General features: G+C 41.3%; 2 protein-coding genes across 2 annotated transcripts; one reads left to right on the top strand and one right to left on the bottom strand.

Annotated features, from left to right (window-relative positions):
- The first annotated feature begins 91 nt into the window (after nt 1-91).
- Nucleotides 92-4,618, top strand: tmem151ba (transmembrane protein 151Ba). Its single transcript, XM_076084079.1, has 2 exons — nt 92-175; nt 3,176-4,618. Exons 1-2 carry the CDS (start codon nt 92-94, stop codon nt 4,616-4,618), a joined length of 1,527 nt encoding a protein of 508 aa, XP_075940194.1.
- Nucleotides 4,619-9,334: 4,716 nt separating this feature from the next.
- On the bottom strand, nt 9,335-12,809 carry drc5 (dynein regulatory complex subunit 5). Its single transcript, XM_076083868.1, has 4 exons — nt 12,658-12,809; nt 12,004-12,566; nt 10,987-11,436; nt 9,335-9,704 (listed from the first exon to the last, which is right to left on the bottom strand). Exons 1-4 carry the CDS (start codon nt 12,800-12,802, stop codon nt 9,534-9,536), a joined length of 1,329 nt encoding a protein of 442 aa, XP_075939983.1. The 5' UTR covers nt 12,803-12,809; the 3' UTR covers nt 9,335-9,533.
- Between the last annotated feature and the right edge of the window lie 316 nt (nt 12,810-13,125).

Below are 13,125 nucleotides of genomic sequence, written 5' to 3'. Positions count from 1 at the left end.
TTTCGCGGTGTCTTTATGTATCACCCTGATTTGGAAACCCTCCATCCCACCAGGAGATCCATGACCTGGTTTTTGTTGTACCGTTGTCATCATGTCCCCAGCATCGGCTGCAACGGCCAGTGAAAGCAGCACCATCACCGTCCCCGAAGAGGAGCAGGACAGTCCCCGAGAGGAGGTGAGGACTCATTGTTTGCAATGTGAAGGCCAGTTTTCTTATCCAAATGCATGGGGGTAAGAAACAGTGGAATCCCAATTATCTAACCATAATCATCAGTTTTTGGAGATCCGGGTTTAAATGGGGCCAACGTGCACGGGACGCTTGGAGATTAGTTGTATTAATACTGTTGTATTAATTGCCTAATATGCAGTAGGTTAATAGATGAACCTGTGCGTCCAAGCGCGCACCCGAGAGTGTGAACGTGCATGGTTTCCCCCTCAGACAAGTTTCCAAAATGGGGTTTGGGGACCCCTTGTGCGTCCTGGAAAGGCTCCAAAAGGGTCTTCAGATAACTGAAACTGTCTAATATCACTGTCGCTGTTACAATAATGAGAGAATATAAGAATGGCCATTTTCTTCAAATGTTTCCACACTGTTATTTTTCCATAAGAAAACTCCTAACATGAACAACATCTTTGTGGGTTTGTTACTTCAAAGACAAAGAAGTCTTGCTCCAGACAGTGAGTTTAATTATCTGCGAGGACTAAAGTGAAATATCTTAATAAGGATATTCTGTCGCTGTCAACATCAGATTGTATTGACTCCATTACAACAGAGACACGCACATTCAAATGTTTCTTGCATGTGGAAATATAAATTAAAATCATTGGGGATCTATTACCTGAGCAAAAAAAGTAGTATTTTTTGTTGTGACTGTGTAGACTTCCCCTTCAAACACACATGTTGGATAAGTTACATGTCCATTACACAAGAGGGTTTTTATATAACCCCGCTGGTCTTATTATGTCAAGAGAAAGTGTCCATGACTGAGAGAGGCACTTAGTTAAAGGCGCCACAGTGGTCTCGTGAATTGTGAAGCTTCTCCAGTCTTGAAGGTTCTGACTGAACCATTTGTTTTCTAAAATATTGATTAGGTTTCATAACAGACTGTTTTATGGATTTTAATAATATATAATGTAAAGTGTATTAGACAAAGACAACCTAAAAGTTTACGGACATTACTAAAGTAAACCACTATTAGTAAACCTCAAAGGCATTAGGATACAAACAGGCAGGCTGGTATGAAAATAATAGAGCATTTTTTTTTCTATTCTCTTTATGTTTAGTTTTACATTTGTGCATTCTTGTGTAAAGGGAGTGTACAATACATACGCTCAATTGCTGCCAAATGTCAAATTTAATGATAGAGCCTCCGGCCAACTGAACCTGTCGGAAATGAAAAATACAGTGAAGGGGAGGATTTCTCTCTCATCTGCTGTGGGTGTGCCTGCATGACAAATGTGTGAGGTATTTCCAATAAGAGGTCTTTCTTGCTATTCAAGGAAGCCACAGGAATGTCTGTGTCTAATGTATCAACAATGTCAACACCACTGTGTTAATGTGGTGAGTGACTTCCTTCCTTTTCTGCCATCCATAGGCCTAATGAACAGCTCTGTTATGATCTCAAGCAGGGAGTTTTTAATTGAAACGTAATTTTAAAGTTACTATCAGTCCAGTTAGCGTCCAACTCACTGTTCTTGAAGCCTCTATCTCTGGTATAATACCTTATGTTAAGGCTGAAACTGGCGTGTAATTGAACTTTGTGAGCTACACCTTAATTTACATATCTGCACATTTACATGACTGCAGTTTCAAGATTATAATTTTGCTTATTTCATTCATTGGCATGTCTTTAATCAAATACTTCCACGTATATATTATGTGTATATTTGGTTTCCATGAAAACTGTTTCCTTCTACACAACTGTTATTCCTGGTGCTTAAACAGAGGCTGTAAAGTGTAACATGAGCCACAAAGTATGTCATGTTGTATTGATTATAGTTGTTCAGCATGTAGAGAATGCTAGTGAGTAAATTCTCCTTCTGCAGTACGTTAATCTCAATGGGGACTTTCAATGTTAATCCCTTTCTCCCTGTGGGGTGGAGTCTTAGGTTGGCAAGGGACTTGGGGACCATGTGGCCAAGGTGGGGGAGATAATCATGGAGGAAAAACATCTATTATTTATGCTCGTCTGTAGCTCGAAGAGCCCAGAGCTGACATATCGAATTCAATACATCAATGCAGTGATGCTGGTTGTTGTGGTCACACGTATGCAGAGGCTGACCTATGTAAGAGATCGAGAAGATAACCGTATTTTTTCAACTGAATCAGTGTGTGTATACAGTAGGCTCTGCCCAAGTGCAATGTCTGTAATGGAAATTCTTTGAATTCATTTTGTTAAAATTCATTCTTCCCTGGGCTTTTGCATCTCTGCCAGGTTTGTGTGAGCAGGGTTCCCAAAAGGCGTGACTAGCTCTTGATGCAGGCACTGGGGCTTAATGTGCCCCCGCGGGGATAAAGGATGGCACCAGCTTTATGCTGCCAGAGTCAAAGGACTGCTTTTTTTCTGGCCGGCTTGACATTAAACGTGGTATCTACCTCTCATAATACTTCTGCTTTTTTGCTTCTTTCCTATTCTCAAATATCATTTCTATAAACACACACACTATGGCCACGTGCACACCCACATACCAGGCAAACAGAAGCTCAACGTGCTACTGACATCAACGTATATTCTCAACATGGTGCTTTTGCATTAATCAGCAATTTCTTCTTGAATTTGATTATAAGAGCGGGTGACTCTTTTGATAATAAAAAGCACAGACCAAGGCATAAGCAATCGGCTGGCGGCTCATGCATAAACTATGCCAAAGCACTTACGACGCAGAATATTTCCTTCAATATTTCATTTGCATGAGCCACTACTTTTAAAAAACTTTTTTTAACTTTATACCAAACAGATATTTAGGTCACTCTCAATTTTATATTGAAGTGTGTAATTACAGGCAACAAAAGCCTCTATGTTCCTAATAGCTTTGAGTGTTTTTGAGTTATACTCTGAGAAACTGTTGTGGCAATACACACAGATGTGCCATTTACTTCTAGGAAGGAATATAAACAGAATGTATTGACAGTATTCTTCCATTGACGTATTGCTGTCTTCTCATCTTTTTGCAGCAGCGGCCCCAGAAGCAGTCCTTGGCTAAATCCTTGTGTCAGGAAACTCACTGGAAATGCCTGCTGCTGTCCCTGCTGATGTATGGCTGCGTCGGGGTGATGGCCTGGTGCCAGGTGACCAAGGTCACACGCCTCTCCTTCGACAGCGCTTACAAGGGAAAGTCTATGATGTACCACGACAGTCCCTGCTCCAACGGCTACATCTACATCCCTTTGGCCTTCCTGGTCATGCTCTACGTGGTCTACCTGGTGGAGTGTTGGCACTGCTACACCAGGAATGAGCTACAGTACAAGGTGGATGTTGACAGTGTGGCGGAGCGCATCCAGCGAATGCAGCAGGCTACGCCCTGCATCTGGTGGAAGGCCATTAGCTACCATTATATCAGGAGGACGCGGCAGGTGACACGCTACCGTAATGGAGATGCCTACACCACCACGCAGGTCTACCACGAGCGAGTCAACACCCATGTGGCTGAGGCGGAGTTTGATTACGGGAACTGTGGGGTTAAGGACATCGCAAAGCACCTGTTGGGTATGGAGGACTTCCCCATCACCAGGCTGAGGTTCACTAAGTGCTTTAGCTTTGCCAATGTGGAGTCAGAAAACTCTTACCTGACCCAGCGGGCCAGGTTCTTCACAGAGAACGAGGGCCTGGATGACTACATGGAGGCACGCGAGGGGATGCACCTGAAGAATGTAGACTTTAAGGAGTATATGATTGCCTTTTCTGATCCTAATCACCTTCCCTGGTACGCAGCCAACTCCTCTTTCTGGGTGGCAGCTGCTTTCACCCTCTCCTGGCCTCTGCGGGTGCTGACAGAGTACCACACTGCCTGTGTACACTACCATGTAGAGAAGCTGTTTGGCTTTGACTATGTGCCAGTAAGCCCGTCTGAGGAGCGACCACATTGCAGACACATCCCACGAGTCAACACGATTGACAGCACGGAGTTGGAGTGGCACATCCGCTCCAACCAGCAGCTGGTGCCCAGCTACTCGGAGGCTGTTCTCATGGATCTGGCTCAGCTCTCAGGAAGCTGTAACAACTACTCCGTATGTGGAGGCTACGGTAGCTACAGGCAGAACTGTGAACGCTGCCACCGTGCCATCAGCAGCTCCTCCATCTTCTCGCGCAGTGCCCTCAGCATCTGCAACACGGGGAGCCCCCGCATCCCCTTCAGCGCCAGCCGCTTCTCGCTGAGTCGGTTGTACGGATCCAGGCGGAGCTGCCTGTGGAGGAGCAGCGGGAGCTTGAACGAGCGGTCCTGCCCCACAGAGAGCACGCACTGTCTGTCAGGTCAGCAGACAAGTGAGGAGAACCCTCCAGCCTACCAGGACGCTCTGTGCTTCCCAGTGCTCATTGTGCATCGCAACGAAGGCTGCCTCAACCACGACCACCGCTCCCTGCACAGAAACGGCTCCTGTGCGGAGACTTCTCTATGACCCGCAGCTGCCAGACTTATCTGAGCATGGGATCTAATGATACAGGAACAGAGTGAGGAAATTCTGTACACCAGGGCTGGGATAACATTGACTTCTGCTTCTCCCTTTTACAATAGATGTAACTTAGTCACCTACAAGTTACCACAAACAAGGGTTTTTCTGAAGATACAGTAGCTAGAAACAGGGAAAGTCCTTACAGTACAGTCAATAAGTCAGGGGAAAAGTTGATGCTGTCGATGAGAGACTGTTGTTTAAATACAATGCGGCTTTAAAGGACCAAATTGCCAAAAAGTTACGTACTGTCCTACCATAAGGATAAGAGTCAAATAACCAAGGAATTCCAAGGGGAGTCACATCCTACTGTAAATGCCATATTTGTAGATCTTAGTCAGAGAAAAGGACATGAGTACCACTTTCTCGTATTTGGAGCCTAATATGGGTTTTGAAATTACCAAGAAATTGGCAAGAAATGAAAGGGATACAACAATTAATGGACGTCCGAATGAGAAATTAAGAAATATTGAGAAAATCATTGACTCACACATCATGTGAGTCATGGGAATTAGGTGAATTATGAGAGGAAATGCAGGGATATCAGCCTCCTTGTCAAAGCATATACTGTATAACAAGACTAAATATGTTTGCTGAAACAAACTACACGTCTTATGGCTCTTACAAAGTGACGTTAACTTTGGCCCAAATCTAAAATATAAACATCTGCATGTGTAACCTTTTGATACTGGCTGATTTAAATCTGTTCTTTCAAAGTCAATGCTAATGGTAATCTATTTCAAAAGGAACACATTTCCATAGTATAAAAATAATCCTCTGATGCAGATGCTGAAAGATCAAGTTAGCAGAAATCGGCTTGGCTGCGATGACATTATACTTACTGGCTTTCTAAATATAGCGACACAGTCGATGAATAATTTAGCACAGGAGAGCTAAAGGACACAAGAACTTAAAACTGAATCAACAACATTTCTTCAAAACTGTTAATTACTATAAACTGCACATTTGCTATAATGGCCAACTGCAAAGTAATAAACCTCACCATGATATTGTCATTGTCAACTCAGCTAGATTAAAATCTGAAAGCTGTATTAAGTTTAATATTCGGCAATATTTCTATTCAGCCTACCTCCTTGTTTAAGTGCCTAGCGATCAACTGTTACTGACGAGCATGAGCCATCGTAACTAAAGTCATCTCATCTCGACATCTTCCTATTAAAACAAGTCTTACACTCATAATAACACACGGTATACGAGGCATAGGAGAAACCTTTTATTATTATGGTTTAAAATACATAAGGTTTTAAGAATCGGGCCCTAAATGTTTTTCAGATGATTCTCCTCATGATATAACACAGCTCTCGTGTACTGCTGCTGCTGCTGATGCATATCAGAGAGACAGCCAGAGAAAGACGCCAGAAATAGGAAGAGGCCTGGATTCACTACTGATAGTGTCAGATTTAATAATATGACAGAACTAAAACAAAAAAAAGGCTTCCTCTCAAATGAGTGCGTGCAGTATCTCAGTCACGGTTAATTTTATTTTACTGTCAGGCCATGCACAACAATTAATGTAAAATGGAAACAGAGATGAAAACTTTTCAAACAAATATTATAGAGAAGTAGTAACAATTTAGCTCATTTTAACCGTGAAAATAGAGTCGTTTCTGTACGAACAAGTCCTCATCTCACGAGACCTGCAGTGAAAGATGAACTGGAATGGACAGATCATTCTCCACCATTAAGTTCATTAAAACCATTACAACGTCCAAGAATATTAAATATCAGAATCTTGTCCGTGGGCGAACATTGCGTGTTACTTCCTGTTTCAACTCTACCCTTCACAATAATGAGCCTGTACTGTTAAATGGTGACCGATTAGCCACTACTCATTACGTTCCATGTTGAGTTTGGAGTTGCAGACTATCTTTGTAGCAATACTAGAGAACACTCGGAAAATAGTCAAAGGGAGCGAGGCATGATTAAAAACACAGATTTAGCATTGAAACATTCTGTGAACAGTTTTTACAACTCATGGGTCATCTATGCAAGCCCCTCCAACTCAGGATAGTATTCAGGGCAAAGATTCTGCTTTGCAACAACATCCCAAAACCCGGTCATCACCCCTTTCTCTAAACTTCAGGTTTATTTTGCTTTTCAAAAGGCTTCAGCGAGGTATCAGCTGCGGAATAACCGGTTTTTAAATGAGAGGTTTGTGAACACAGGATGACGAACCGCACTGACGTTACATTGCTCATGTTCCCATTCCAGATAACAAAGGTGGAGAAGCAGATGAGAGACAACGGAGTGACATGTTAGATATCTCCAGGATTTTGGTCCCACCAGCTATTCATAAATCCATCTTTAAGTCCTTCTTAAGTTCTTATTAACTACTAGCTAGTATCGGGTTGCACCATTAGAACTTCAGAAATGTCTTAGCGAGTTATTTCGTCATTTAGTGACTGACATAACGTTTTATAAATTGAGGATTATTGAAAGGTATTGAGGTATATTATATGTTTGTGAAATATAATAACAAATTATTCATGCATCATTGTTATGATAGCAAACTTCAATCAAGTGTCAGCTCATACATGTTGACCATATTACCTTTTCAATATAAATAGATCATGTACAGTGTTAGTTTAGCAACAACCTATCTCAACATAAGAAGCAGTTTGTGTGGTGCAACCCATTATAGTTTAGCAATGTGTAAATCTCCATTTAGTAAATATTTATAACATGGAGATGTTTGAACTTATGACCAGCTGGGGCAACCGACTCCAGGTCCTGGTATTCGTGGCACTTGTGTATTTAGAACGCTCTCTTTGATTGTTGAAGAAATAGTTTGTATATAGAGACATACATTTGGGGAAATACACTTTTTTGCCTTCTTGAAGAGAGTTTGATGAGGAGATAAATACCACTTTGATGTCTGTACATTTAATATGACACTCCTACCAGCAGCGGGTTAACTCAGCTTAGCATAAAGACTGGAAACAGGGTGAACTAGTTTGTTTTACCTGAACAAAAACTGAAACGACAAGTTGTTATTTTACGCAGCTCGTTGGCTGTATTCAGCTTCTCTTCTAACCCTCATAAAAATTAAAAATAAATAAGCGTATTTTCCAAAAATGTCAAACTCTCCCTCTCCCTGGATGCTGTACTACACAACCTTTTTGAGCAACATGAATAGCATTTTAGCGGGAAACCAAATTACACACAGGGATTGAAATGAACCCATTAATCATTAATTAATTTTCTCCATAAAGGCTGGATCATATCCCAGAATGCATTGGTCAGAAGTCAGAGAATTATGTAATGTCGATGGACTGTGGGGTAAAGTGTAAGCATAAGGTAAACCACAAGGAAGAGCATGCAAACTCCACAAGAGATGTAAAATCTATTAAGAGTATGATTTGGGATTTAAGTCACTGTTTTATACTGAAGTCATCATCGCATTCTCTCATTCATGGTCAGCCTACAAGCCCCTCGGATAGCATCACTGTGATCCATACATAGTCATGTGTAAGAATAGAAAATGTGTTTACCGGTGCAATGTTTACATAACAACAGTGACATTCAAAACAGTTACAAATCTGTCTGGAAGGTTCATAACTAGACATTTTTCCTCCATCGACGAGCATAAAAGCTTCTGTCATGCAAAGCACTCGACCCTTTATCATGTGTATTTAGTGGATTAGGTAGTTTTGATATGTACTCTTTCACTCGAGAATGCTCTGGGGTTTGTCTTTTTGTACTCAAATGATTTTGTGATTTTGTGGATTTTCAAGACTGTAGGGCAGAAAGGATTTGTACTGTAAATAAAATAGAGGCGAGAGGTTAGAATGACTGTTGGTGTGGATCTAAGCTGAATGTGTCGTGCACACTTAGGTAACTGAAGCAGGGATATTTTTGATGTGCAGATGTTAAATGCTGGGTTTGTTAAGTCACAAATGGCAATACAATCCTTTGTAAAAGGTTTCAGGCAACACAGCCAACAGAATCTTTTTGCTGCTTCTTATATACTCTTTTGAATGATGTATGTTGCCCTTAAACCCATGTTAAAATTTTTTAAATCATATTTGGTACACCTTTATTTACCTGAAAATGTCAGAAGGGTTTGACTGATTTAGGATCGGGTGCACACACAGAACGGTTGTGTGAGTATTGATAATGATTACTGATCTGAAGAATATCAGTATTCTTTCGTATGTAGATTGATCTATGTGCTGGTCCAACATCAACTTACAGAATAGCTTTGCCTCTCTTCATATGATTATAGAAAGCAACTAGTGATTTTGCAAGTAAAGATGTGTTTTTTGCTACCTGGCAAAGGTGTTACAATTATATTATTAATCTGTAGATATAGGTTTTAAAAACAACAACACAAATCTGTATGTATTCCAACTCCACCACAACGTTGCCTTGATGTTTAAGGAGTTAAAACCAAATCTGTGTATCAAAATGAAAACAAAAGGCTCCTCAATAAACGGAATTGCTCACTGAAATATGTGTCAAATACTTCTTTGTGTTGTTCATTATGAGATTCTTCACGTAACTGGAGAGGTCTTTGTTTCCGTGCTTGTACTTTTTTACTTGCGTTGTTTAAAGTTATAGTTCATATATGGGCTGCAACATGATGACAGAGACATCCCTGTGTGAAATCATATCATTTTTATTGTACCAATTATCTGTGGACATCAGAAACATACACATAAAAGCTGACAACTTAATGTAGTAAGTTTAGATACATCTTTCCTCAACACTTACTATGAACAATATGCTGTATTCTTTTAAAAAAATCAGTCGTGGCCATGCTCTGTGGCTAAATTAATAAGGTAAAGCAGGAATCAGTGACTAGTAAAGATGGGTTCGTACTTCAAAAAGAAGTTGTTGATGTTTACTTGGTTTCGCTCTGTCGAGCGTGTCTCTTTTGCTCTGAACTCTGGTTGGTCCAAACCACCTGGTTGATGGAGGAAGCGCTCTGCTCGTCAACCTCCGTCAGACGGATATCACATTCTGTCACGCTGGTGTTGTGGGACATCGCCTCCCCGAGAGCTATACCTCCATCCTGCACACACACAGGGAGAGAGATTGGAAAAACAACACATTTGGTAGCGATGCATGTCCATGTTGAACACGTCACATGACGCTGTTCTGAAGAGGTCTGAAGACAGTCTTGATAACCTTGAAAAAGAAATCACCCCTCGGCAACTCTAGCTGTCTGAAAAAGCCCACACTCTCTAAACTGCTTATTGTGAGTGTTATCTCTGCTTTATTGTTGTGTCTGAAAAAGGCATTTCTATTTTAGTGAAGAGTATAGATCAAGGTCACAGATATTGATGATATTGCACAGCGCATTTCTGCTATGTGGGTGATTTTTGATCCTCCGCAGTGTATTCCAGTCAGACATATACTGTACGGTGAAATCATGAATAGGAGGGAGCATGAGAAGGGCGGGGATAATCTGATCTGCCTCTCACGGGGAAACAACACTTACTTAGCTTTCCATTATTGTGTGTTTTCCACACATGTCTATGAATAATTGAAAAGCCTTATCCTTTCAAGCTATTCTGTCTGTTACTTCATGGTACTATCTCTGCAGGCACTAGCATGCTTTGGGAAGGAAATCCAGTGTTTCAAAAGAACCACTTGCTGTGCACATTATGATCAAAGAAACACATTTTAAAGGACAACTTGCAATGTTTTTGTTCATATATTTATTTTGCCTCCACTTAGGAAAAATAGACAATTCTCTATATCTTTACAACTATTGGATGTAGGACTTTTTACATTGTTGAGTAATCTGACGGTTACTTTCTCAATTAATCTGGTCTGTAAAATGTTATAAAGTTGTGAAAATAGAGAGCCTTAATTGACATATTTAAACAGCTTGTTTTGTCCGATCAACAGTCCAAAACCCAACCAAAACATTCATTTTATCATAATAACATTTTCAAACAATATTTTAGAAGATAGAATCGGTTAGGTTTTGTTATTTTGGCTTAAAAATGACTTAAATGATAAATTTTCTAATGAACAACTAATCCTTTAACAGAGTAATCATTTCGATGCAATGCCATGACATTTGGCACACACATACATGATCTCCAGAGTTTGAAGTCTAATGACTGTGGTGAAGCGCAGCTGAAGTTAAACAAAATACATGTTTATGCGACATTAGTGCAAAATTAAGTAAACTGAGTCACCAATGTCCTAGAATTGCCACTTTACAGTTGGAACCCTTGTGATATCAGTAACAATATGGCCTTTTCTCTGGCACCACCCTCAGGTAAAACATTATATTTAGTGCCCCACTGTCAGTAAGGATCTAGAAATAGCAATTTCCTTACCACGCCCAGGTTGTTGCAGGACAGATTGATGCTCTTCAGGGTGTTGTTCTGAACTAGAACCTTGGACAGTGCGATGGCAGTAGGCCCTGTTACCTGATTGGCTCCCAGGTGCAGGTGAAGCAGGGTGCTGTTGTTCAGCAAGGCCTTGCCAATAGCCTGACCCCCCTCATCTCTCAAACAGTTGAGACGCAGGTTGAGTGACAAAAGGGTGGAGTTCACGGACAAGGCATGAGCTATGGCTTTAGCTCCCGGGCCTCTAATATTGTTGTCACACATGTTCAGGGTCTCCAGTTTACTCCTGGTGAGCAGCTTGCCGATGGCTCTGGCTCCTCTGTCTCCGATCAGGTTGTGAGAGAAGTCGAGCTCCCTCAGGGACGGGTGGTCCAAAAGGTATTTCACCAGCAGCCGGCACTTTTTATCCTCAATGTGGCTTTGGTGGAGCTTCAGAAGCTGTAGAAACAAAATATTATGACGATTAGCAAGATTAAATATCTAAATATCTTTGGGTTTTGATGGGTTTTGACTATTGATGGGACACTAAAGCAGTCCGAAGAGTCACCTGGGAAGTTATGGTGGGCATTTTTCCATATCTTCTGAAATGCATTAAGTGAAAATAAAATCAACAGATTAAACACCGAGTAGATGCAGCCCCAATAATCTCTTGGACCGTTCTGATATCATGCACAGAAATCAGTAGCAGACATATTCCGTGTTCTCGTGCAGTAGTAAACTAATGTGACAAAACTTTTGTGTCAAAGAGTGACTTATTTAGGTTGCAGCCAGAGGCTGTGCTGTCTTTTCTTTGATGTAAATAGAGCATGAATCGAATGCTTGGGTAGTGCCAACAACAATTTTCCTGTTTCATGACATTAGGGACTGTACAATGTCTGTCAATGATGCTTTGTAACTGGCAAGAAAGACAGACGTGCTGAATTACAACAAACAAACATAGTCCATATAGTCAGGCTCTACAAAAGGCATCAAGCCATAAACCAGTGAGGAGCAATCAATATTCACCTTCAAAGTCTTACAGGACTTAAGGGCCTTGGCGAGGGACTCACAATCTCTGTCGGTCATCTCAAACATCTTCCATTCAAAGTTCATTCCACATTGTTTCACCCTGTACACTAAATGGAGCTCTTCCAGTTGTGTCAGCTTGTTGAGCAGGATGTTAAAGTCAAAGTGGTCCATAGACGGTCTGTCGTACTCAGTGTCACATGTCAACTTTGAACCATCCTCCTCCTCCTGGGGCTCCTTGATAGGTGGCAGGAGTTGGGAGATGTCCAGCCTCTTGACATAGTTCTTACAAAGAGGTACCATCTCTAGAACCGTCTTCGGCTCGGTTACATCTGGGATAAAAAGCTCAATAATGTTCTCCATGTGCCTCTCAAGGAACATTCGTTTCCAGCTGTGGCCATAATGAGCGAGGTCACAAATGTCCCACCGCTGCTCGCAGCACCGCTTCCAATAGACGCCATCGCTGATCAGGTTGGCTGTCACGTGCAGAGGCAGGGAAGTAGACAGCGTCTCCTGCACAAAGTCTTTGTGGATAGGCGAAAGGTCTTCAAATATGGGCTTTTCTGCAAAACAAAGTTTGCATAAAGTTGCATTTATATTACAAGTAAGTGTATAAAAGTCTGTATAATAATGGTACTAAAAACAAGAGCATACCCTCAATGTTTCTCACAATGCTTTTCAGACAGAGGTTTGATAAACAAGGCACTAGAGTCAGGTGCCAGTCTGGATCTTCAGCAATGATCCTCCTCCACCTTCTGGAGTCTTCAGCTGTGGCTGCAGGGGGAGTGGACCTGGACATTGTTGCAGGGTTTTTGTAATCTGTCCTCTGGTTAAAAAGAAGTAGCATTACATTACACATTAAAAGTGGCACATCCTAACAATCGTTGATAGCAGATAGCAGTCCCTTCACACAAAAGTTAGCTAAACTGCGACTAGTTTACTACAAGTGCTATCGTGAATCGTTGACAAACCTGGAAAAAATTGGTATTTTTGTTGTTGTTTTATAACAGTTAACGTTAGTTACGTAAGCACAACTCAATGTAAGCCTGTCTACCTGTACTGCGCCGGTCTGGGCTTCAACCGTCTCCTTGGTCACAGAACGCTCTCAGTCTACTTTGTGAA

The sequence above is a fragment of the Anarhichas minor genome, unplaced genomic scaffold (genome assembly GCF_050575085.1).
Source record: "Anarhichas minor isolate MPS153535 unplaced genomic scaffold, ASM5057508v1 ptg000136l, whole genome shotgun sequence".
NCBI classification, from domain to species: Eukaryota; Metazoa; Chordata; class Actinopteri; order Perciformes; family Anarhichadidae; genus Anarhichas; species Anarhichas minor.
The sequence above is the reverse complement of the archived record's forward strand: the minus strand, read 5'-3'. Positions and strand labels throughout refer to the sequence as shown.

Coding starts and splice junctions, on each gene's coding strand:
- tmem151ba (XM_076084079.1), top strand. CDS start 92: ATGTCCCCAGCATCGGCTGCAACGGCCAGTGAAAGCAGCACCATCACC. Junction 176..3,175: donor AGGACAGTCCCCGAGAGGAG/GTGAGGACTCAT, acceptor ATCTTTTTGCAG/CAGCGGCCCCAGAAGCAGTC.
- drc5 (XM_076083868.1), bottom strand. CDS start 12,802: ATGTCCAGGTCCACTCCCCCTGCAGCCACAGCTGAAGACTCCAGAAGG. Junction 12,567..12,657: donor CATTGTGAGAAACATTGAGG/GTATGCTCTTGT, acceptor TTTGTTTTGCAG/AAAAGCCCATATTTGAAGAC. Junction 9,705..10,986: donor CCTGCAACAACCTGGGCGTG/GTAAGGAAATTG, acceptor GTGTGTGTGCAG/GATGGAGGTATAGCTCTCGG.